Source organism: Amphiura filiformis, chromosome 17 (assembly GCF_039555335.1).
Source record: "Amphiura filiformis chromosome 17, Afil_fr2py, whole genome shotgun sequence".
Lineage (NCBI taxonomy): Eukaryota > Metazoa > Echinodermata > Ophiuroidea > Amphilepidida > Amphiuridae > Amphiura > Amphiura filiformis.
Window position 1 is genome coordinate 16048967 of NC_092644.1, and position 24256 is coordinate 16073222.

Below are 24256 nucleotides of genomic sequence, written 5' to 3' on the forward strand. Positions count from 1 at the left end.
TTTGTTCATATTTTTTCTTCACATTCAGGGTCCCACTGGGCCAACTGGAGCACCGGGTCAAGACGGAGCCAAGGGTGATCAGGTAAGCTCTCATTTGTGAATTAATTATTTATTTAATTAATTAATTAATTAAAATGAAAGTTAAATTAACTATTTATTTAGTTTACTGATACTTGGATATTATCATTATTTTCTGCCCTGCTTACAGTCGTTTCTTTACTTCTTTAATAATTCTATATCCAATGTGTGGAATCGTTTTCTTACTGCTTATGGTGCTGGTTACCACATCCAGTTGTTCTTTAAATTCTGTTTTAATTATTTTATTTTAAATTAAATACTAATTGATTGATTGATTTATTTATTTAGTTAGTTATTTTGTCCTTAATTTCCGCTCTTTTTGGTTCTATAACTATAAATAAGTTTTGACTGTGTACTGTTTTGTAAATTCAAAATCATTACTCAAACATCTATTTAATTTCACAGGGTTTTCGTGGACTAGTTGGAAGACCGGGACTTCCTGGACAACCAGGTGATGAGGTAAAGAAGGAGAAAACTTTTTTTCAATTCATTTGATAATGCTTTGGTTCACACGTTGTCCATGAAGTATGCGATATTTTGGTCTTATAATAATAAAGAATCGTTGGTGGTGATAATCATTTGGCAAATAATTGCTACATTTAGGCCTAAAAAATTGTTTGATTGGCGTAACCCGATCTACCCTAAAAATAGGTCCGACCCTGACTTTTTTTTTGTTTTTTGCAAAAATAAATAAAAAAAATAAATTATTAAAAAAAAGAAGAAAAAAAGTTCCAAGGCCTTTTTTACACCAATTTACATCTTTTATGTCCCTAAAAGTAAAAAAAAAAAAAAAAAAGAAAGAAAGAAATCCCTACCTACCTACCCTATTTCTGTTTATGTTTCGCCAATCAAACAATTTTTTAGGCCATATTATAACTCATTAAAAAAAATTACCGGTATTTAAAAAAGAAGAAGAGGAAGACAAGTTCCAAGGCCTTTTTTACAGCAATTTACAGCTGTAAAAGTAAAAAAATATATTAAAAAATCCCTACATACCTACCCTATTTTTGTTTATGTTACGCCAATCAAACAATATTTTAGGCCTTAGGCCTTATAAGTCATAAGGCCTAATATTTATTGTTCATATTAATGACTTGATTTGTTTTAACAGGGACCCAGAGGAAATCTTGGACCTCCCGGGGATCGAGGTACACCGGGACTTCGGGTAAGTTTATTACCCTTAGAGGATTTTTATGATCATGTACTTGGCTTTTCATTTGGATAAGTGCATGATATAATAGGCTACCGTACTGTAGAAACTTTCAAATCCTCTTAGTCTTACTATTCAGCAAAATGTTTATAACTTTGTCAAAATTAGAAAAAAAGAGAACATTTTGCCCTAGCTTCCGAAATATTCATCCCAATGTCAAGACTCTCTTTCATACTTTTCTACCTAATGGCCCCCGTCCCGCCCCGTCTTTATAACCTTTTCTACCCAATGGCCCCCTGTGTTAAACAACATTAAATCATTAAACCGATGGGAAATAGCTGGATCGGGACCAACTATAATAGGTCCCTAGGCCTAGGGAGACCTACTTCCTGACTCCGTATGGGAGTAGGGCCTATACTCCCCCCTACACACCCCCACCCACCCACTCGGACATCCACCCCAAATGCAAATGGATATACAAATCCATAGATTATATATCAGCTATACAGAATAGCCTATTCGCGTTGATTCGATATGGGTAATTGAGATTTAACTTTTCTTTTCTGTTATTTTCAGGGCCCACCTGGTCCACAAGGCCCTCAGGGACCTCGTGGAAATACCGGACAACATGTAAGTGTATTTAAATTTAATATTTCACGACTAGGATTTAGGTTTACGTATCCTTATATCACCAATGATTGTACTAGATGGGGGACTAGATGTACCTGTACGAGACCGGTACGCAGACATTGCAGAGATCAGATCCCTGTACGTCAAACCGGCGCGCCTCTTCCCCGACTGTTAGACTGTAGTCAATTAATTTTCTATTCTCAGTAGTATAATACATGCAGCATTCGAGATTATTATAATAATTAATTAATAATGCAGCTGACTTACCTCGCTCGTAGCTCCGTAATTTCGTCATATTCATCATCTTATTTCACTGCCGCGAAATGGGCCGTATTATTCTTGCTGACGGTCGTCTGCCAGATCGTTGAAAGTAAGCGATTTCCCTTCTGCGTCAGGAGCACCTATAGTCGTAATTAATCTCGATAATAAGGATTCGAAATGGTGAAATGCACGTGCTTGTAGGCTAGTATTCAATAGCAACTGTAAATTATGCGATATTTGAAATACGTGGTTTGCCTACACTTTAAAAAATATTTTTCGAAACATTTTAAATATTGGACGGTTTGGACCACGTTTCTAAACATGTTAACAGTGACATGTTTGTTTGTTTGTTTGTAAACACGGTCGCTCCGTGCGGAGTCATTTTATGTTTAGTATAATGTAGCTGTATGTTTGCAAACGTGCAATTTAGTGTTTTAAAAATTGAATGCTTTATAATTTATTACGATTGTGCATTTTGTTCTGCCAAAAAACTTACTATATTATTTACAAAACTTTTAATTTTCGCTACAGGGTTTACAAGGAGATATGGGATTACCTGGTGAGCCTGGGCCTCCTGTAAGTGTATAGCCTACCTATAATATAGATTATTGCTTGAGATCTTTAATTGCCGTAATCATTTGTATATTTTAAGCAACAATTTCGTAAAAAATACAAGTCATGTAACTTAAACATTATAAGTATAATTAAGAAATGGAAAAGGTCCTTACACAAAGTCGCACAATACTTGGGCATAAAATGGGAATGTTACGGTACTTTAACTCCCATTTGTAGTATGTCAAATCAATGTCCAAATTGGACAACCATGACAACATTGATACGGTAGGTAGGTATGTATGTATGCGAATGTCGACGACATAATACATTCTTGACTGTTGCTTTTCAGGGTGAACGTGGAAGAAGAGGCACACGTGGGGACGAAGGTTTTCGGGTAAGTAGTTAACATAGAGCCTTCCTATATCTTGGTAAAATAATGGATATATATCACCATATGCACATTTTACACAAAAACGTACAAACCAAATGAAGCGATATTTAAATTGTGATTATTTAATGTAGGTCTACAATAACACTGACTATTGCTTCTTATGTATTTAAAGGGCGATCCTGGAATATTAGGAGAAGCTGGTGAACCTGGAAAAGCTGGTTTAGAGGTACGTTGGTTATGGTATACAGCTATAAGACTCCCTTGCATGGCTCCAATTATTATTTGGTAAATGTTAGGGATGCACCATTAGATTCTCAGGGGGGGCATGGGAGTTTGGGTCAGGCAGAATTTTTTTTTTCGCCTCCGAGAGCACCAAATTTTTTTCTTTGGCGGCGAATTTTTTTTTTTTCAATTTTAGTGTAAATTTTTATACAAAGTTGGGTGGGGGAAATTTTTTTTTTACTCATCAGTGAGGCAAATTTTTTCGTCTCACTAGTGGGCAAAGTTTTTTTTTTTGTCTCACTAGTGGGCGAAGTTTGTTTTTTCAAAAAACTCCCATGCCCCCCCTGGAAATCTAATGGTGCGCACCTTACATAGTTCTGAGGTAAATTTTACTTAATTATTATGAGATTCTATACTTACATAGCGGTATGTAAATATTTTTCTGTGTGCAGTCATCACTCCTCATTTATCGCCATAAACATGTGGGAGGTTAGAGGAGTTTACATTTATTGCGGTTACTACTGCGGTGGTTCAACGCCAAAAATTATCTTTTATATACAAGCTTATCGTAGCTGCTGAAAGAATTGTCCGTTTTAAACCCGGTTTTAAATAGAATTGGCTCGTATGTTGCAATCTTGTTTAACGTCTCCATTTGTTGTTGACTATTTCAGGGACCGCCCGGTCTTAAAGGTCTACAAGGGAACAAAGGGCCTAGTGGTTTGATGGTGAGTAAATTTATTGAAATAAATTTTACATTAATAATTCACGGTTGTTTGATGTGATCATTAATAAATTGTCTAAAAAACATCATATAATGTTCAATTCTAGACAAATGCCAACAGCTATCACACAAACATACACATTTATTTTTACTTATTTTAACATAGATTTTCGTATCTTTATCAACTTATTAATCTTTTTCTGCTATTTGTGGTAATTTGAATTCTATAAACGGTATATTTGTTTGCAAATTGAGGGTGCAATTTACACACATTTTTAATTCAATTTAGCCAAAAAATATAAGTTATTCCTTACATATCATGATAAAAAAGTGTTTTCCTTGTTATTTGTTACTCTTTTTCTGATGTTTTAATATCATTATACCAGTGTAGGCCTATTATACACCTTGTAAATATGAAAGCAAAATTTAAGATAAATAGCGCCATCGGTGTTCACCTTTTCTTAAAAATGACTATATTTTATCCGCATTTTATATGCCATCAAACAAACCTAATACATGTCTGTGCTACGTAAACTGTTTGAAATATAATAGTAGACTGTTTTTTATTGTGATCACTCACGAAAAATAATCCCATTTTATATTGTACTGATCAGGGACCGGATGGTAAACAAGGACCAATGGGAGAGGATGGAGTAAAAGGACCACTTGTAAGTTTGTTGCTCTTGTTTTTTTTTTTTTGAGATCAGACCAGAGGATGATTTAAGCACTACCCAGCAAGTCTTGCGGTTAGCATAGCTGTGTGAATGAACATGACACCACTGCCCGCCCACTGCATACACGTGCATGGTTAAATTTGAATTTGGACAGATATATTTACAATAAAAACACCTTCAAAAAGCTGGTCGATTTCACATTTTATGTTATCTATAGAAGGTGTGAATTATCCTTTATGCATACATCACTTTAGATCTGAAATCGACCAAGTAATAATGACACACGCACAATTCTAAAACAACATCTTTTGCACAGAATTCAATGGGATTTGGAAAGTAAAGTGGCAGTTGAAACTCTTCATTTCATGTATATGTAGGGATCGGTTGATTCTTTACCATAATTTTGCGTTTTCTAAATTGTTTAGCTGCGTGTGCAAAACCCTGTTTTGAAGTAGTGTTGAGAAACCAGAACGCACAGACGTGTCTGTTTCGTATTTAGATGGCAAATTCTTGCGTTTGATTGGATAATTGCAATGCAATGCGCCAAAAATACTACCAAATACATTTGAGATGTTCAGGCAAGGCAATATTGAATGGGCTATTATCACTATGGACCATAATGGCCTCATATTAATGGCATAATTCAATAACCCCAATCAAACAATCATAGTACAAACTTTGACCTCAAGTTGCAGAGTATGAGTTTTTGTACCCAAATTTTCAAAGGTCATTAAATGAATGTGCAAATGTATGGGGTTAAAAGAACTGTGCCCTGATAGATGAGCATGCTGTGGATCATAGTGTATCAAAATCCATACACCACCTATTGAAGACTTGCTTTAATTATTCACGCAGAGAGTATGTACTTCAAATTACTAATAAATTCCCTGAATTGATTTGAAACCGTACGCCCGACGTTTGAAAATATAAGGTCGTGTCTTTCCATATGGAATATATAGCTGAGAACACTAACAAACTTGAATATGTGGCTTGCCATTACATGTAATTCATAGGATTTTAATATGGAAACTATTAAAGATATACTTTCCATAACTTGCCTCTTCGTTATGCATTCGTTGTTTTTGCGTTCCAATAAAGAAATCTGTATTTTCCCTATTCATTTAATAATTCACACTTTAATATATTTTTATGTTAGGGAGAACAAGGCCCCAGAGGTGAGGAAGGATTTGAAGGTGCCAAGGGTGAAAGGGTGAGTAAATACCGAAAATGATATCACAAGAACATCTGATTCAATGTCATTAACTTAAAAATAATATAAAATCCGAATCACATCGTTGTTGTTCATGTTAGAATTTACTGTGATCAGTGACGCAAGAGTATGGGTTTTGATTTTAGATGAAAATTGGTGTTTTACAGTTTGGTATGTGAAAATATATCTGTTAAGTGTTTGTAAAATTTAACTACCAAGTACCAACCAAACATTTTGATTTTTTTTTTGTTTTTCAGGGACCACCTGGTAACGAGGGACCAACCGGTGATGAAGGACACGAGGGCCACAAGGTTTGAGAGTTAGTTCTAGTTACGTGTACATTATAAAGTACTCCCTTGTCATTTGCTTATTTTCAGCTCACTATACTAATGTAAAGTTTAAAATAGGGGCTGCGCAATATTTATGAGCCCTGAAAAAGACTTCTCTAGTTAAGGAAAGACTAAATCTTACTTATGTTTACCAACCTAGAGTACCAAGTAATTTCAAGTATAATGTAAAATGACATCTCAAAAGTGTGCTATTCGGTAGCCTTCGATCGTAAAGGAGAATTTCGTGATCCTACATCAACCTCATTTTATGACATTTTTTATGACATAGATATTCACGATTCCGATTTTGAGTTATGCATGATTTACACTGCTCAATAGGCCAATTTGTTGAAATACGTTTTTTGCATACGTAAATAATTGTACTTAAATATTATGTAGCAAGAGGTTTCCAGTGGTATAAAAATCTCAACTTTTTTAGAGAAAAGTGGAGGATGAGGCTGTGGATCACGAAATACCCTTTTAAGGCCTTTTATTTTGTAACAGCTAAGCGTTGATTTAAAAAAAAATCAAAAAGGGTGTTTTTGTAACATAATTACCATTTGATTTTCATTATTTGTTTTGGGCAGGGAGAACCAGGCATTGTTGGATCCAAAGGTGAAGCGGGAGACCAAGGCAATAATGTAAGTGTGTTTTCAAAGTTCATTAGTTTGCTTGGCTGGTTGACTTTGCCCTTCCAAATGTACATGAATTACTGATGTTGAATATTTTCTGCAGTTCACGTTTTATTGGGAAAGTATTGACATAACATTCTGAGCCATTATGGGAGTGACTATGTCACGATGGCAGTAGGGGTTGTTGTTGGTGTTGTTGTTGTTGTTGTAATTGTTGTTGTTGTTGTCGTCGTCGTTATCTTTCTTTACCTTTGTGTGTGGGGTGGGGTGTGTGTGGGTGTATTTTATTAACTGCTTAAAATACTTAAGCAGGAAGCACCACTTGCCCAGTTCGCCACAGAAGAACTGACTTACATCTGTTACTTTGATGACAGACATAACATAATTCGCATGTATAAATTTTAACCTTAACTAATTCCCTAAGGAACTTGAACCAAAAGTGGGGCTTCTACTTTTAGTCAAACCTCGTAGGGGTACTAATGAATACACTTTTCCTTTCTCATAATTATTGTTACGTAGGGTTTACCTGGGAGGCCTGGCATTCCAGGTGAAAAAGGACCACCAGGACATCATGGAGGGCGAGGTAGACCTGGAGCTCATGGTGCACCAGGATTACCTGGACCGAAGGTATGTTCATGTTTAAAACAATAATGTATCACCATAGAAGACATATTGGTAATGTATGGCTCTCTAAGTTGTCACTTCTCAAGGTGGTTTTAAAATCACTGTAAGAAATGTAGAAGTTATTCATTGTAAGATTCATTTTGACTCATTTTTGATCCAGTTTGATATATTCCACTATTAAACAAATACTTCTTATGGTCTATTGGACAATCAGGCATTATAGTTACCAGGTGGACAATAATTGAACACTGAATTAAACTTTAAGCACTCGCAATAATAATTTTTGTTTGACTTTGTGTTTTACCTTTTTTAGGGTGAGGCTGGTAAACGCGGTTTAGCTGGAAATAAAGGTCAAAAGGGGCCACACGGTAGACCTGGCTTAAAAGGATCAATAGGAGATAGAGGAGAACCGGGACCTATGGTACGTGATGTCATTATTAGAGATGAAATCAAAACTCAACAGCCGATTGACCAGCGATTGAACCGCGTTCCATTGTTTGGAAGAATAGAAGCTGGCGGTCGACCGCCGGTCGAATTTTGATTTCATCCCATTCTCTACAATAGTATTATTTGCTTGACCTGTAATGTTCTTTGAATTTACCTTATTATTGATTTGCTTTCTTTTGTTCAATTTTATTTTTATTAGGGCTCAATCGGAAACCTTGGTGCGGATGGACCAACAGGAGAAGTGGGACTCCAGGTATGAGATAGTTTACCTGCTTGTGTAGAAGACGATAATTTAAAGGAGTAATAATAATAAAATTAATAAAATAAATAAACAATCATAATTATTGCAACACTAATAATTAAGGGATGACTTCAAACCCAACTGCTGGTCGACTGCCGGCGCACTGGCAGCAGAACCGGCGATTTGACCTGCGGGTTTCTGTTTATCGCAACAACATCTGAACATAACAATACCTTCAAATGTGTTTTCCTTTGCATATTGCTTTCAGGGCGCTACAGGAAGAGAAGGCAAAATTGGTCCACCCGGCTTCAAAGGACCCATAGTAAGTGACCATGAATGAAAATAGGTAGTACAAACAAATGGTGCACGTATGGATGGGGGTTTGTGTATGGTTTCTTTTTTTGTACGCTTTATATGTACGTTTATATGTCTGCGGCGTCTCTCTGATGCCGCTCCGCTAGGGTATTACCTCAGCGTAACTCCGATGTAAGTTGCTAGTCTACTATAAGTAAAGGGATTGTTCAATATCGTCATTTTCAGAGGGAGTTGACAAAATGCCTACATATCACTTTGTATATTATGTAGGCTATTATGTGCAAATGGCAACAATTTAGAACGATCCCTTAACTTACTAGACATGCTAGACTAGTAGTGCTGCATAACCTATTGTGCATTAAGTGCCGGAAAAGCTCAGGATTAGGAATTGGCAAGGCCCTAGCTCTTGATAAATTATACTTATCGATTTGGTCTAAGGGCCAAATAAAATTTCTTTCAAAGATTGCAAGAAAAAGTCATCAAAGATTAAACAGGAGTCAACCACAACAAACTACTCTTCTAGTCATAAGGATTCAGGAAAAATGTAGTTTGATCCGTCTGTGACGTACGGTAATCTCTAATGATTGTGACCGTATCTATAATTATTAAAGCGACCCATCACTTGTTATATTGCCCGTGGCTTGATGCGTAAAAATAGATATGTAACAATACACTTAGGTTTGAAAAGCACTCGGTTTAGTCATAAAATCGACTTTATGAAGTAATGAGCTATTTTGTTGATGTTCTAATTCTGTATTGTTTTTAACTGTAGGGTGCCCGTGGAGACGACGGTCCTCCAGGAAGACCTGGTGCTCAAGGCAAGAGAGTAAGTTTATATTCTAATATTTACTAGATCATATCGTACCAATTTTCGCATACGGGCGAATACCATATTAATCATGAGAAGCCAAATGAACACAAACTTGCCAAGAATTCAATCACGATACTTGCTACCTATCTACAATCTGTCCAACACCACTCCACTGGTTGACAGAGTCAAGATTCATCAACTCAAATTTCTCGGCCATATACTGCGTCTTGAAGACGACGAGCCTGTGAAAGAATATGCCCTTTATATTCCACCACATGGGAAGAGGAAACCGGGACGGCCACGCACAGTGTACTTACAGTATGTCCAGCACCTCCTGGGAGATACTGAAGGGATGCTGCAGCCAAACAAAATTGTCTCACTTGCCCAAGATCGCGATAGTTGGAGAAAGCTTGTAGTCGCCTGCTCCGCAGCCGACTGATGATGATGATGATGATGATGATGACTTGCTACCATGTCCATTGCCATATTGTAAATAAATGCACTAAATTAAAAGTATATTCATTCATATCATCACTTTGAATTTATACCACACAGTGGATATAGATGAACGATTTATACATCAATAAAGATATAATAACAAAGTTATATTTATTTTCTAGGGATCACCTGGTAAGCGTGGTGATGATGGATCTAACGGTGAGCGAGGGCAGCCAGTAAGTGTTATTATTTTTCAGTCATATCAGTTGTGTTGATTTTTTCACAAAAAGGTATTGAATAAAGACCATAGGAAGACAAAACCAGAACCTATATTGAATACATAAATGCACATGTATTGTGTAGACAGACAACAAGAACATTTCTGGGTAAAATTATATTATTAGTAGCAAGGATGTAGATGAAGTAGTATTTAAATCACCATACTTTATCACATCATGTCAGATTTAATTGATACACTTTTGTCCTTTTCAATAGGGTGCTAAGGGTATTGTCGGACCTACTGGACCAATTGGTCATTTGGTCCCTTGGTAAGTAATTTTCATTCATTTAAATAATTCACTTTCTTCCCTATAAGATGAAAGTTTTTGATGAAACCATCTTTCTATTTTTAAAAATCATTACATGTTTTGATACATTATAAATACATTATACCATAATATTAACCTTTTGTTCCCACTAAAATGTCCATATTTTAGGGTCATGTGGGTTTACCAGGACCAAAGGGAAATCGCGGTTCAAACGGGGCAGCTGGAGAACCTGGAGAAACTGGGATACAAGGACCAAAAGGATCGACCGGCCCAAGGGTAGTAATATTCATAAGATTTTTTATGAAGCTCACTTAAAAAGGTTTAATGATATGTTTTCTACATTTAACATTATTTGCAATGTTAATACGGAATGAATGATCAAGAATAATAATTTCACAACATCAAAATGGAGTATTTATAGTCATGCGTAAATAAATGTGAGGCAGTTATGGAAGAATACAGAAATATTTAAAAAACAAATGATCATTAATTGGAAAATGATAAAACCAAAGTTAATGTACATAATCTGCTATGGAGGATTTAGTAGGAAGTTCTTATCAGCGGGCTTAACATTGTAACTGCAATTCAACGGAACTTCCACTATATTATATTATACACACTAGTTGGATTCAAATATCTGATTTACAATTTGTACTCGCAGTCAGAGAAAAATGTGGCCTTTCATTATTTTTTTAATCTGTTGTAATTCCATTCATGACACTACAACTGCACTGATCATTTTGGTACACTTCTAGTAGCAGACCAGATAACCTATTGTTTTGGAAGTATAGCATATCACTCAGCGCGTAACGATTATAATAATCTGCTACAACGAATTAAGTCGCAAGTTGGTAGTTTGGTAGTTGCAGACATCCTGGCTGACTGAGTTGATGTTCTTTGTTTGCCGCGCACCTGTACAAGCCAGTAGTATGTCCTACGCGAATGGCCCATTGTGTCACCATTCACAAAGGACATACAGACATACTTCTGACTTGAACAGGTGCGTGTGAAACAAAGAACACCAACGCAGTAGCCAGGGCGTTTTGAAACTATCACTTGCGACTTTACGCTCATTTCGTGGTAGCAGGTCAAACATGGGTGGGCGCGTGTGCCCAGTTTTGCCTTACATTGCTTTTGTTTACATGCCTGGAATTTGCAGTGGGTGTATATATTTTCAACAGATTTTTTGCCTGGAGTTCATAAATTAACATCAAATGACTAGTTTTACGGAAATGTCATCCAAATGTTTGTTATAAGACCCATAAAAATGATGATCAGGTCTTACGTAAGATACAAAGTACATTCAATGGAATTACAAGTTACAAACACCAAAACCAAAACTTCAATCAAAGTACTGTACACACACAATGTATAAAAACAGGGTAATTTCCTAAAACTTTATACACGTATGAATCATTTTATTATTTTACAGGGCATACAAGGACCGAAAGGCATGGCGGGTATTGACGGTGCGTTTGGTGATGAGGTAACTAATTATTGACATCCCATATATCAATTTATCCATGATAGCGTTTTATGTTAGGTATTTAAAAACTTTTTAAATCAGAAATATAAAGGGTATCGTTCCTCATTTAACTAAATGTTGTCCCTCATAAGGTCACAGGCCAATTCGCATGATAATACAATAAAACCGGTGATGTCTATTTAAATGGTTGTGGAATTAATCTAGAGATCTGTCCCTCTGTCATCTTAAGTTATCTTAGACCTGTCCTCCAACATGGCTGCCATTTCAATTGTTATACCGTTCCGGTTGATTCATTGTATAGAGTCTATTAGATGAGTGACATGATGTTAATATATAATCAGCAAATCACTAATATTGTATGTGCATATTTTGTTTAATATCCTTTTAGGGTGATCCAGGTAATCATGGCGTGAATGGAATACCAGGTAGTAAAGGACCAAAGGTAAGACATATACGACAGACATAGTATTTATTAGTCATACGTAGTCTTAATTTCGCCAGCATGTTTTAATCCGCTTGGTTATAATTTATATATTTCAGTGGTTAACATACCAAAGTTGTTCGTATAGAATTCTCAATTAAATATGATTATTCCACTTCAACAGCATCCAAATGAATTACTGTCCACATGAATAGAAATTAACTTTTGTATATTTTCTTTACAGGGAGAACCAGGTGAAATTGGTATGCCTGGCGAGACTGGATCACCTGGCCCACGTGTAAGTTAATTTGATCATTCAGGATAACCACAGATCCTGGATCTGTGGTATAAACTATAACCGCGATAATGATAACAATACTTTCAAAAGATTCATTACCAATATTATATGTGACCGTCCACGGCGAATGAGCCGTAAATTCCTCCCCGGTCAATTTTGTTTTATTTCGTGTTTAAAAATAAACATCATAAACTTAAAAATGGTATATCATTTGACTTCAAACGATATCCAGAAGCGGGGTTATGGTTTGATAAACTTTGCTCCTTCAACAAAATTATAGCTTTTACGTTTTTACAGGTGTCTCTTTTTCCACATTGCTGGCAATAAATATCAAACAGTCATAATTGGCGGTCATTTCAAATCATCCCCAAGTCAACGAGGTTTAAGAAGGTTCTCTCATTGTTAATTGTTGGTTATGCATACCTATACAAAATACAATGCCTGGTAACCCACCACTTGAAAAGGATTTAGTAAAAAGCAAACAAAGACCAGAGCTATTAAAAGTTCTATAGCCATCTAAGGTAGAAGCTTATTATCCACTTCAATAATAGGATTATTGATTGGTGTTGTGACTATCGAAATAAGACAGATGTCGCGCCAGCATAAGTGACCGATGAATACGACCTTCGTACACATTTTACACCATAACTCAGAATACAATTTAGGGAATTTACGGCTCGTTTGTGCTGCCGGGTCACAATTATTGAAATGTTAAACCTACTAACCATATAATATATTTGTTAATAAAATCGAGGGTTCTGCCTTTTTTATTCTTTTTCAGGGAGAGTTTGGTCCACAGGGTCCACCCGGAGATCAAGGTCAAACAGGAGACTATGTAAGAGAACAATATTTTTATGTTATTCAAATTTAGATTGTATACATGGATTATAAATGTATGGGAATACAACATATGGTAATTGATGACAGTATCAATTAAAAAACTACAACATGCATCAACAGCATAAGTAAACAGTAGTAATAACCAAAACAATAGTTACACACTCTAGGGGGAAAGTTCCAAATGTTTCTTTTTTTTGTCAGGAGAAACCTTGATGGTTTGTATGTATAAAAAGAACCATAAAAGCATATTTGGCCACGCTGAGTAACTGTACCGATTTGGAACGCCTAATTTCAATATGTTAATGAGAAAAATATGAGTTTTTTACTGGTACCAAAATCTGCATTTTGATGAGGTAAAATGGGGGCGAGGCTGTCAATTGGGTCACTCACCTTAACAGCAATACAAACGTTTTGAAGCATATAATAACAACAAAGTGAAATCAGTGAAGTGCGAAGGCAAATGAGATCCAACACGTAAAACCTCACCTGCCTGCCCATGAGACAACTATATTCACAAACACGCCATACTTTTGTAGGGATACCATAAAAGTCATCATCTTCTGAAAGTTATTTGAATGGAGTAAGATGTATGTAATGTACCAGATGTTATGTAATTTGTCAATGGTTGTTATTTTTGTGTTAATTTTGAAAATATCATTCACCCATTATCGCCTCAATAATTTTGCCTATTGTAGGGTCCAAAAGGAATAGCGGGGCAATACGGTATATCAGGGCTTACAGGAGAAATGGGACCACGTGGTTTACAAGGATTTAGAGGTGAACCGGGCGATGAGGGAGAAAAGGTAAACATTCACATAGATCGTAAGCGAAGTTAAATTAGTTATCTTAAAAGTATACTCTTTTTGAACATACACCGCCAGATTCCTAGAGGCGCACTGCTGCCCAGCTACTTTGTGGCTATTCTACCAGTGCTGCAGTACCAAGCCAGTGAGCCTGCCAAATATAGTAGTTGTGCAGCAGTGCAGTATACGGTGCAGTGGCGTAGATTTCTTTTTGACATTTGGGGGCGGGGGATGGAGTTGGAAAAAATTCTTAAAAGTATAGTCAATGCAGCACCTTTTGGCGACAGAATAAGTTTATGGTACAAATGCACGCGAAAATTTTGCCATTTTGAAGCTAAACTGATGAAATATGGTGTAAAAGTGGAATAAATGCGCGTGAAGCGTGCGAAAATGTGCACTTTTGGGGCTAGAATGGGCAAATATGAGGTTAATTTGGTAAGAAACCCATTATCAGGCGTCAACATTGGGGGGGGGGGGATGATTGTATGGACCACCCCCCCCTAGGATCTCATACGCCTATAAACTGTGTACCTCCGGGTGACAGCAATAGGAATCTGGGAGTGTATTTTTCAGTTTATTGTATTCATAATAATATCAAAGCACTCTCCAACATTTTAAAGAAGAATTGACTACACCTTTATCGCACTAGAGTCATGCTGATGGATGTTGTTTTCCTTTGATCTACAGGGAACACGAGGCCATCATGGATTACGGGGTTTTGAAGGATTGCCTGGATTTCTAGTAAGTATATCACATACATTTTATTTAAGAAAATAAATGCGAAATTATGGCACATACATACGAAACGCGAAACGATGGCACACTTATCAAAATGGGCAAATATGCAATTTTAATAATGGAATGTTGCTCTTTTCAGGGTGAAAGAGGTGATATTGGAAGTCCAGGAGGTATAGGACGACCAGGAGACTTAGGAAGCGAGGTACGTATTGCTGAGTGTCCAAAACATGCATTTGCATGATAGGAAAGTGAAGCATAATGACATATCTTCTGAGAAGTCAACAATTTATGTCAGTTAAATGATCTTAAATTTAATTATAATAAATGATCATGTTGTGAGTGACTGCGTGCATTATTGTCTTGCAGTATGGTGGGCCAATTTTCTTCGTTATTCTGTTTGCCTCTTGGAGGTTAAAATTAGGCTGTTCAATTACAAAAAAAATTGAGTTTTATAACATTGTAAATCATATATCATATCCAAATAAAAGAAAGCATTGTTGATTTTCTGACAGCCTTACATTCATTTGAGTTGTATAGCAACTGTACCATACTGCTGAAGAAAGGGGGTGCTACAAAAATTTGTAATCTGTTTAAAATCTTTGTGAATGTTTTGTGTACGTCATCCAGTAACTGGACAATAATGTGGATCAAAATTCTTGACTCATCGATGATTTTTCGTTAACGTTACTACCCGTTCACTGGGTCTTCATGCAGACTGCACAGAGACTTGACTGGTGGTTGATCATGTGATGGTAATCGGCGTTAACTTGTTTCATGGAAGCCGTCCGGGAAAGATTCTAGCATGTAGCCATCATTAATAAAAAGATAGGTCTCCGTTTCCTGCTATAGCACGCATGTGACCACACCGTGAAGCCACTTTGTCGGCGATTACCATCATGCGACAAATCCACCAGTCAAGTCTGTGCGCAGTCTGGTGAAGACAGGATGAATGAATCGCAACTTTACCGAAAAATCGTCGCGGAGTCAAGAATTTGTACAAATGTGTTTCTTGTTTAAGAAATGTCGGCAGCATGCCAACTAAGCTTTAATCACTACAAACAAATTGTATGGGGGAAACCAAAATGTTTGTTTCTGTTTTTCCACTTGTTCTTCTGTTGATACACTTGATTATCGTAGAGGGCTATACGATCATACTGCTAGTTTTAATTGGAAAAAAAAGTTGAGGGACTGCGTAAATGACTTAATATTTTTCATTTGATTTTCAGGGCAATCGTGGTCCAGTTGGACCACCAGGCTACCCGGGACTTCAAGGTCCACCAGGAACAATGGGTCAAAGGGTAAGATATTTTAATGTTACTTGGGCATAATACTCGCTTTTTATTTCATTATAACACTTGAAATAATTATGTGATTTTCAGGGCATCCTAGTTTGGAGTCACGCGAGAGTACATAACATGGACCTATTCAGGGGGTACAGAAGGTGCGCTCGCTCCTGGGGTATATGCCTAAAAACATGCAAATCAAACTATATTTTTCACGCTATACACCTTGGCATCTTTAGTTTGTGTGTGCGCCCCTGGAGTGCAATTGGTACCGATTGAGAATTATAATATAATTGATTTAAATACTTTCTTTTTTCAGGGCCCAAATGGCGATGTTGGTCTTAAAGGATTTTTGGTAAGGAAATGCTGTTTTTCTTTGTTTTTGTATCTAATAAGCTTGTCAAATTTGTTAAAGACTTTCGATCAGATCTCCTGCATCAGGAATAAATGTTCCTGTTGAGCTAAAGTGTCAGCGCTATTCATGTTTCCTACATATATTGACTTGCCATGATTAATTTGTGTTGAAACTCCAACGGGCCCTTCTTACATTTTGTTTTATATGGAAATTATAAAATGACTTATGCTCGGACAAATTGACATTTGCCTGTGATAAATTAAACCCTGGTCGCTCAATTACTGATCAGATCTTTTACCTGAGTTCGTTGCTGATACTGAGGTAATCGCATTTGGTCATGACTGCTCACTCGTTCACTGTTTAGGCCTATATGAAAAATGAGGAGGTCTCATTCTTCAATATTGACAATCAATGAAAGAAATGTATTGGTTCATTTGTGATATAGTCTAATCCGTTTTAATTTTATTTTACCACAGGGAGACATTGGTCGACCGGTAAGTACTATTTAAATAGTTAAACTGATAATCATAGGCAAATTTGATACAATTTAAAGCAAGACACATCTTATAATATTTTATTGTGACGTTGAAAGTTCTACTGATCGAGAGTAAGGCTATTGTAATTATGTGTGTATTTTTTGTTGGAGTGTAAGAACCGACTATGTTCAAAGTCAACATTAATAACAAAAGACAGTGCCTTACTTGAGTTATAAAGAGAAGATTTTTAAACGGAATACAACAAAACAAAGTAACAAACATGTTCGTCAGATGTTGATGTCATTTTAAAATGTGCACTAAGTATATGATTTCATTAATTCATTATTTCATATTTTTATTCAATCAACCATTATAGGGCGACCCAGGGCCACCGGTAAGTAAATTTGCTGCTCTTATAATATATTATTTTCCTGTTATCAACTAACTAAAATGAATTCCACATCAACTTGTAAACAAAGGATAAGTCTATAGAATTACATTAAAGTACTTATTTGCAGGATTAAGAGGCATAATAGTAAAACAAAAATAGAAAGGTTTTCTAATTCGATTTTCTAAAATGAAGACTTCTTTACAGTGCGCCACTCGACAAGAAAACTTCATAATATTATGTGAGCAGTATTCAATGTATATATCATTCAGGTCAAAATATACAGGCCTATATAACCAGTGTTTTTTTAGATCTAAATTACATACATACGTGTACAACAAATTAATTTTTGCCAGTCCAATGCTCAAATAATTATGATCTTATTTCTTTCTCTTTTCAGGGAAGTCCAGAAATTCCGGTAAGTATAAGTTAAAATACCTATTTAATAAGCAACAACAAAAATAATTTTAATGATACATTTTGTCTCTCTTAAAATAAAATTCATTCATAGTCACCACATACAGGGTGTCCCAGAAAAAATTACCGTGCGAATGAATTTGGACATAAGTCGAGAAATATACATCAGAATCCAATATTCTAAACATCACCGTGTAGCACATCTTATTCTGCATCTGATACGTCAATTTTACTGGAATCGGTTGACTGATTGCAAAGAAATGAGCAATTACATACCGCATGTGTCAATTCACTTCATTCCAAGTTTGAAAGAAACCTGCACGATATTGAAAGCTTGCAAGTAAGAATATGCTCGGTACTTGTAAATATCTTTCTTCGTTAATGTTGATATAAATGTTGCGTAAAGAATTATTGCATAAATAATTCTAGCTGGCTTAAAAAATTTCTCACACACATTAATGTTTTTGGAATATTTCCAAGAATTTGTAATGCAAAGTTTAAATCTTTTAAAACTTCAACATGGTATCAAAAATCACACGTAAAGCTGGAAGCACTTGGTCATTGTCATTCTTGTATCAAATGTTCTATAGAAAGTTAAAATATAGCATATTTGCACAACCTAAAGAATTAAAGTTGGAAAGCTTCGAATTGCAGAAATCAAAGTTTTCTCGGACAAACTGTTATTCATCTTCAGTTAAATCATTAATAACATAACACCGTCGGATTATAAAATAGATAATGTGGACTAAATTTAATGACATACACAAACTTTAGGAAGCGGTGAGCGAGTATGAAATAAGCGCCTGTTGATCAAACTTGGAATGAACTGCATTGATGCGCGCATTGTGTAATCGTTAATTTCTTTGCAACCAGTCAACCGAATCAAATAAAAAATTTTGTACGTGATGTACAATAAAATAGGCTATGCGCTACATTTTAAATTTTTTGATTCTGATGTCTATTTCTCGACTTACGTTCAATTTTATTCACTCGGTAATTTTTTCTGGGACACCCTGTACATGTATCTGACGCATTCATCATATATTTATTTTATCGTATACAGGCATCTTTCCTCAACGCTTTCAGGGATCCAGATGGTTTAGCTGTTATGGTACATCACTTTTTCAGCGTACCAAGGCCAAAAGATATTGGGGTAGGTGTTTCCATTTCTTATTTTACACTTTCAAATTACACAAACCAGCATCACTAATTTCAAAACCAGTAGCATCAGTTTTGATTATAGTTCTAAATACATCATGTTGAAATTGGAACTTTGAAAACATTCTACATCACTGAGGTGGAAATTGGTTTTTGATCAGAGAGCCAGTTAGAGCAAGCCACTAAGCGCTGCACCGGTGGCAACCGTGTATCTAATGTTATTTCTTTAATACATTTTATCTTTTCCTTACTTACAGGATATGGATGTATTTTATTTAATGAGATATATATTTCAATACATTGATGGTATAAAACACCCTTTGGGAACCAGAGACATGCCAGCAAGAACGTGTAGAGATTTAATTGGATGCCATAGAGAAATGACAGATGGTAAGAAAATGGAATATATTAATATATTAACAAAATCACATTGTTTGGTTAAACGGTCATTCCGTGTGGAGACAAGCTTGGGTCCTGATGAGACCAGGCTCAAACAAAATGCTCAAACCAAGGTAAAAAGCCTATAGAAGCATGCTGGTCTATATGGAAAGAGAATTGGGGAACATATTTGAACACAAAGAATAAGGAAAAGGCCACTCCCAACAATCTAGTGAACATGATTGAACAGATTCATCAGGATCGGTATAGTAAACTGGTTAACAAAGATCTTTGTATCTGATCCAGAATTTTCACTTACTTGTGTACGTTTCAACAACACATGTTGTCTTTATCAACACTTGATGGGTAGTGACTGCTACTGACAACCGACGCTAGAAGTAGTTCCAGCGTTGATCTTGGAGTTGCCAGTTGGTTTTCCTCCAAGGGAATTTTTAGATCCCTGTTTCAGAAACTCATCAAATATGTGAGATAGTTGGTACTGTCCTTCGTCTCTGTTCATGGAAATTAGTTACCAAGTTGACAGGTCTCAAGAAGGAAGGTAAGATCACCGAATTGAAGTACAAACAGCTCTATCCCACGGCCGAAAATGTGCCCAGATTATATTGTACGCCAAAGATCCATAAGCTTAACACCCCCTTGCGTCCAATTGTAGACTATACGGCAACCATCGGTTATAGTACTTCGAGATGGCTCGCTGATATTTTAGGTGCCTTGGTCGGTAATACTCAACACCATGTTAAGAATTCCAAGCAATTGTCGGAAGATCTTGCTAAAGTGGTTATAGATGAGGAAGATATTCTCAATTCCCATGATGTGGTGAGTTTATTCACCAACACACCAAGTGTTAGACATTGTTCAAAGTAGACTGGAGAAGAAAGAAAACGTGTTGCGAGTTTACAACAAAGAAACAGGCTTTAAGTTAACAAGTAAGGATGTGGTAGAACTTCTTGAGTTCATACTAACTACCACATATTTTACCTTTAGAGGTTAAATTTACCGCCAGCTCTTTGGTACTGCGATGGGCAGCCCCGTATCTCCAATTGCAGCTAACATATTCATGGAAGCTCTTGAACAGCAGGCGATCGCTACGGCACCTTTAGATTGTAGACCGAAGCTATGGCTGCGTTATGTGGATGACGTGTTGGAAGTTATTAACAAAGATTGCGTCCAGCAACTTACCGACCACATCAACCAACATGACCAAGTTGACAAATCAGGGTCAATAAAGTTTACATTTGAACAGGAATCCCAAGGTAGCCTACCGTTCCTGGACACGCTGATAGTGAAAAAAGACGACGGCACTGTAAAGCTACTGGTCTATCGTAAACCAACACACTCAGACCAATATCTGAACTATCAGTCTCATCACCCGTTACATCAAAAACTTGGTGTGATACGCACATTGTACAACAGGAAAGATAGCGTTGTGACTGAAGAGGAGGACAAAGTGGAAGAAGAAGAGAAAGTCAACGAAACCCTTAGAACATGCGGGTACCCTGATTGGACCTTTAAAAAGGTCAAAGACCAGTTACAGTGTGTCAAGCCCAAGAAAGTAAACAAAAAGACTGATGACAAAACCAGAAGGAAAGGCATGGTTGTGCTTCCCTATGTTAAGGGTGTTACAGAAAGAATTTCTGGAGTCATAATTACAACATTTCTACTGCGATGAAACCGCACGACACACTCAGAAAACATATGGTACATCCTAAAGACAAACGCGATCCTAATAACACCACGGACGCGGTTTATAAGATCCCCTGCAAGAACTGCAATTTGTCCTACATAGGCGAAACAGGTAGAAAGTTTGGTACGCGACTGGAAGAGCACAGAAGTGAGGCTGAGAAAATGAGCAAAACGGTAACCGCCAGAGCAGGTAGAAAGAAATCGCTATCAACTACGCACAAGTCGGCCATTACTGACCATGTAGTCGACAAGAATCACGTCATTGGCTGGGGGGAAGCTGAGGTCATCGGCACGGAGCAAAATAGATACACTCGCTGGATAAAGGAGGCTATAGAAATAAGAAAGAGGAGGGGCACCACCATGAACAGAGACGAAGGAGAGTACCAACTATCTCACATATTTGATGAGTTTCTGAAACAGGGATCTAAAAAATCTCTTGGAGGAAAACCAACTGACAACTCCAAGATCAACGCTGGAACTACTTCTAGCGTCGGTTGTCAGTAGCAGTCACTACCCATCAAGTGTTGATAAAGACAACAGGTGGTGTTGAAACGTACACAAGTAAGTGAAAATTCTGGATCAGATATAAAGAACTTTGTTAACCAATCTAGTGAACAATTTTACTCTCCGAGCTACCCTAAAAAGCACAACATGGTTTTTGTTGTGTAAATTATTTGAGTTAAATGAAAGTAACAGAGGCAATGGGATCCCAGATAGGCAAAACGATATTTCTACATTTATATATATACATGTATGTATAAAAAGTATAAAAAGACTGGGATTAATGTGGAAATCCAGGATTTTGGAAAAGAAATCTTGAGTCAAAACTGCATTATATGTATAATAAACTAATTGTATTTTCTGTTCCACAGGCTTGTATTGGATCGATCCAGATCGCGGATGTGAGGCTGATGCTCTACAAGTTTTGTGTAATTTTACTTCAAAAGATAAAGTCAAATCATGTCTCATTCCACCTGATAGCACAGTTGTAAGTTATTATCCTTGTTTATCCATCGGATCTGATAAAAAAATAATAATTAATTTAAATATCCAATCTTAACTCAGTAAAATTGGAACACTACATTTTGATATTTTTTTCATTCATTGATTCTTTCTTTCTTTCTTTCTTTCAGCCAAAATATGGAATTACAAAACCGCAGCTGAACTTTCTACATCTCCTCAGTTCCGACGCATATCAGGAAATTAGAATACACTGTTTTAATATGTCAATTTGGGAAAGTAAGACGGGAGATTTTCAACAAGCAGTCAAATTTAGAGGATGGAATGGAATAGTATTTAAACGAACTGGGGCATTCAGACCTCAACATGTTATTGATAATTGCAAGGTAAGAATTACGAGCAGGGAACAAGCTACTGAAGCTCAGGGAGCCCTGTGTTTAAGGTCAGCTTCTTGTGGTGGCTCTGAAAAGAGCAGTGCAAAATTTAACCAACTTTTGCATTCTGTAGATTTTACTGTGAAAAGTGGAAGCAATATTCCATTACTGAATGTTTTTATTTACCATTTTGACATAAAAAGAAATATATATATATTCCCCCATTAAGCCCATGTAGCGTCTTGTTTAGTACTTATAATGTGTGGAGGTGCCAGTTCGAGTCCCTGTATAGTCTATTATATCTCGTGGTAAAAAATTGAGCTAGTTTGAAATTCCCCTGTGCAATGAACTAACTGCCAATTGCCCCAGTCAACCCGTATGAAACTCGGGGAGCGGATCCCGGCTGCTTATATAAGTTCAAGTTGCATCTTGTGTTCAGCGATCTGTCGAAAGCGCAATTATCTTATGTATATAATTGAGCTGCAATGTATTCATTTTTCTAGCAGATTGTGTTTTACTTTGTAGCAAACTGGTACTCTGCCTTAAATATATTATCTGCTACGTTACTTGTAAATATTGTATTTTTGATAACCGATTTATATTTCAAACACACTTGCCTCCTAAATAAAATGCAATACGCAATAGACAGGTACCGTGTTTTTACATACACACACTACACAGTATATTATGTGTCGTTGGTTCTGGATCCGTTTTTCCTAGCCTGTCTGGGGCAATTCATTATTTCGACCATTCATCTTATACATGAGTCCCCCAGTACCCTGCTCGCATGTCTATGAGCATGAGTTGATCAGTGAGTATTCGCGAAATATTTTTACCATAGATTCCCATAACTTTATGACTATCTCTGGCCAACCGTTAAGTATTTCTGTTAATATTTTTGTTAATTTCAGGAAGAAGTAGCAGAATGGAGAACTAGCACATTCGTCATTAGTCGACAAGACGTAAATCAACTTCCAATTGTAGAAGTAGTTTTTCCCTCAGATCTCAAGAAAAAAAGAAGCAAATATAATAAGTATAGAGTAGAAATAGGCAATGTATGTTTTAATCATTAAGTATGGTTCATGATAGAGACTGAAATGAAATTCCATGACATATCAATTAAAATGTCTTTTTAATGGCGCTTAATCTTAATTTTAACAGATTTTAAGTAAAGCTCCGACCTTCTTCTTTCACCTTAAGGGGTGGGGTATGAACGTTGGGACAGTATTTATTGTGGGACATTGGAGCACATCAGACATATCGAATTGCATTCTGAATACGAAGAATGTCGTTCTGATATCAAATAATTTTGATTTTTTGAAATTCGCAATGTAATACACATTTTATGGCAAAAAATTGATATTTTTGATATTTAACAGTACTCGAAGTGAACTTTATAAATCTGATGATTTATACTTAAAGTGTATGTAGGTGGGATGAAAAGCCGACGATCAATTGAAAATTATGACCTTTCGTATTGAAGATATGGATTTTTTCCCAAAACACCAAAAAAAATTAGGTCTTTTGGGGAAAAATCCATATCTTCAATATGAAAGGTCAAAATTTTCAATTGATCGTCGGCTTTTCCTCCCAGCTACATACACTTTAAGAATATATCATTAGATTTATAAAATTTACTTCGAGGACTGTTATTATATCAAAAATGTGAAAAATATCAAATTTTAATAATTTGTCATACAATTTGTATTATATCGTGAATTTCAAAAATGAAAATTATTTGATATCAGAAAGACATTCTTCGTATTCAGAATGCAATTCGATATGTCTGATGTGCTCTCATGTTCCACAAAAAATACTGTCGAAACGCTCATTCCAGATCCCTTAAGGAGTTCAACTTTGTTTTATTTTTGTTCAACTTTTGATAGGGCCTGGAATTTCT

At 36.2% G+C, this 24256-nt stretch overlaps 2 protein-coding genes across 2 annotated transcripts in view; both read left to right on the forward strand.

Annotated features, from left to right (window-relative positions):
- Positions 1 to 10281, forward strand: part of LOC140137003 (uncharacterized) — a 66636-nt gene extending 56355 nt beyond the window's left edge. Inside the window, exons 28-46 of the mRNA XM_072158664.1 lie at positions 29 to 82; positions 484 to 537; positions 1190 to 1243; positions 1805 to 1858; positions 2651 to 2695; positions 3024 to 3068; positions 3238 to 3291; positions 3959 to 4012; positions 4623 to 4676; positions 5839 to 5892; positions 6150 to 6203; positions 6809 to 6862; positions 7373 to 7480; positions 7791 to 7898; positions 8124 to 8177; positions 8434 to 8487; positions 9253 to 9306; positions 9912 to 9965; positions 10225 to 10281. Coding sequence (XP_072014765.1) covers positions 29 to 82; positions 484 to 537; positions 1190 to 1243; positions 1805 to 1858; positions 2651 to 2695; positions 3024 to 3068; positions 3238 to 3291; positions 3959 to 4012; positions 4623 to 4676; positions 5839 to 5892; positions 6150 to 6203; positions 6809 to 6862; positions 7373 to 7480; positions 7791 to 7898; positions 8124 to 8177; positions 8434 to 8487; positions 9253 to 9306; positions 9912 to 9965; positions 10225 to 10281 — 1119 coding nt within the window. The remainder of the gene's footprint in view (positions 1 to 28; positions 83 to 483; positions 538 to 1189; positions 1244 to 1804; positions 1859 to 2650; positions 2696 to 3023; positions 3069 to 3237; positions 3292 to 3958; positions 4013 to 4622; positions 4677 to 5838; positions 5893 to 6149; positions 6204 to 6808; positions 6863 to 7372; positions 7481 to 7790; positions 7899 to 8123; positions 8178 to 8433; positions 8488 to 9252; positions 9307 to 9911; positions 9966 to 10224) is intronic.
- A 169-nt stretch (positions 10282 to 10450) lies between these two features.
- Positions 10451 to 23827, forward strand: LOC140138239 (uncharacterized). Its single transcript, XM_072160153.1, has 18 exons — positions 10451 to 10553; positions 11710 to 11763; positions 12152 to 12205; positions 12429 to 12482; positions 13264 to 13317; positions 14018 to 14125; positions 14813 to 14866; positions 15003 to 15065; positions 16090 to 16161; positions 16466 to 16501; positions 16978 to 16995; positions 17354 to 17371; positions 17766 to 17783; positions 18846 to 18935; positions 19198 to 19330; positions 21895 to 22010; positions 22156 to 22368; positions 23268 to 23827. Exons 2-18 carry the CDS (start codon positions 11731 to 11733, stop codon positions 23427 to 23429), a joined length of 1296 nt encoding a protein of 431 aa, XP_072016254.1. The 5' UTR covers positions 10451 to 10553; positions 11710 to 11730; the 3' UTR covers positions 23430 to 23827.
- The last annotated feature ends 429 nt before the right edge of the window (positions 23828 to 24256 follow it).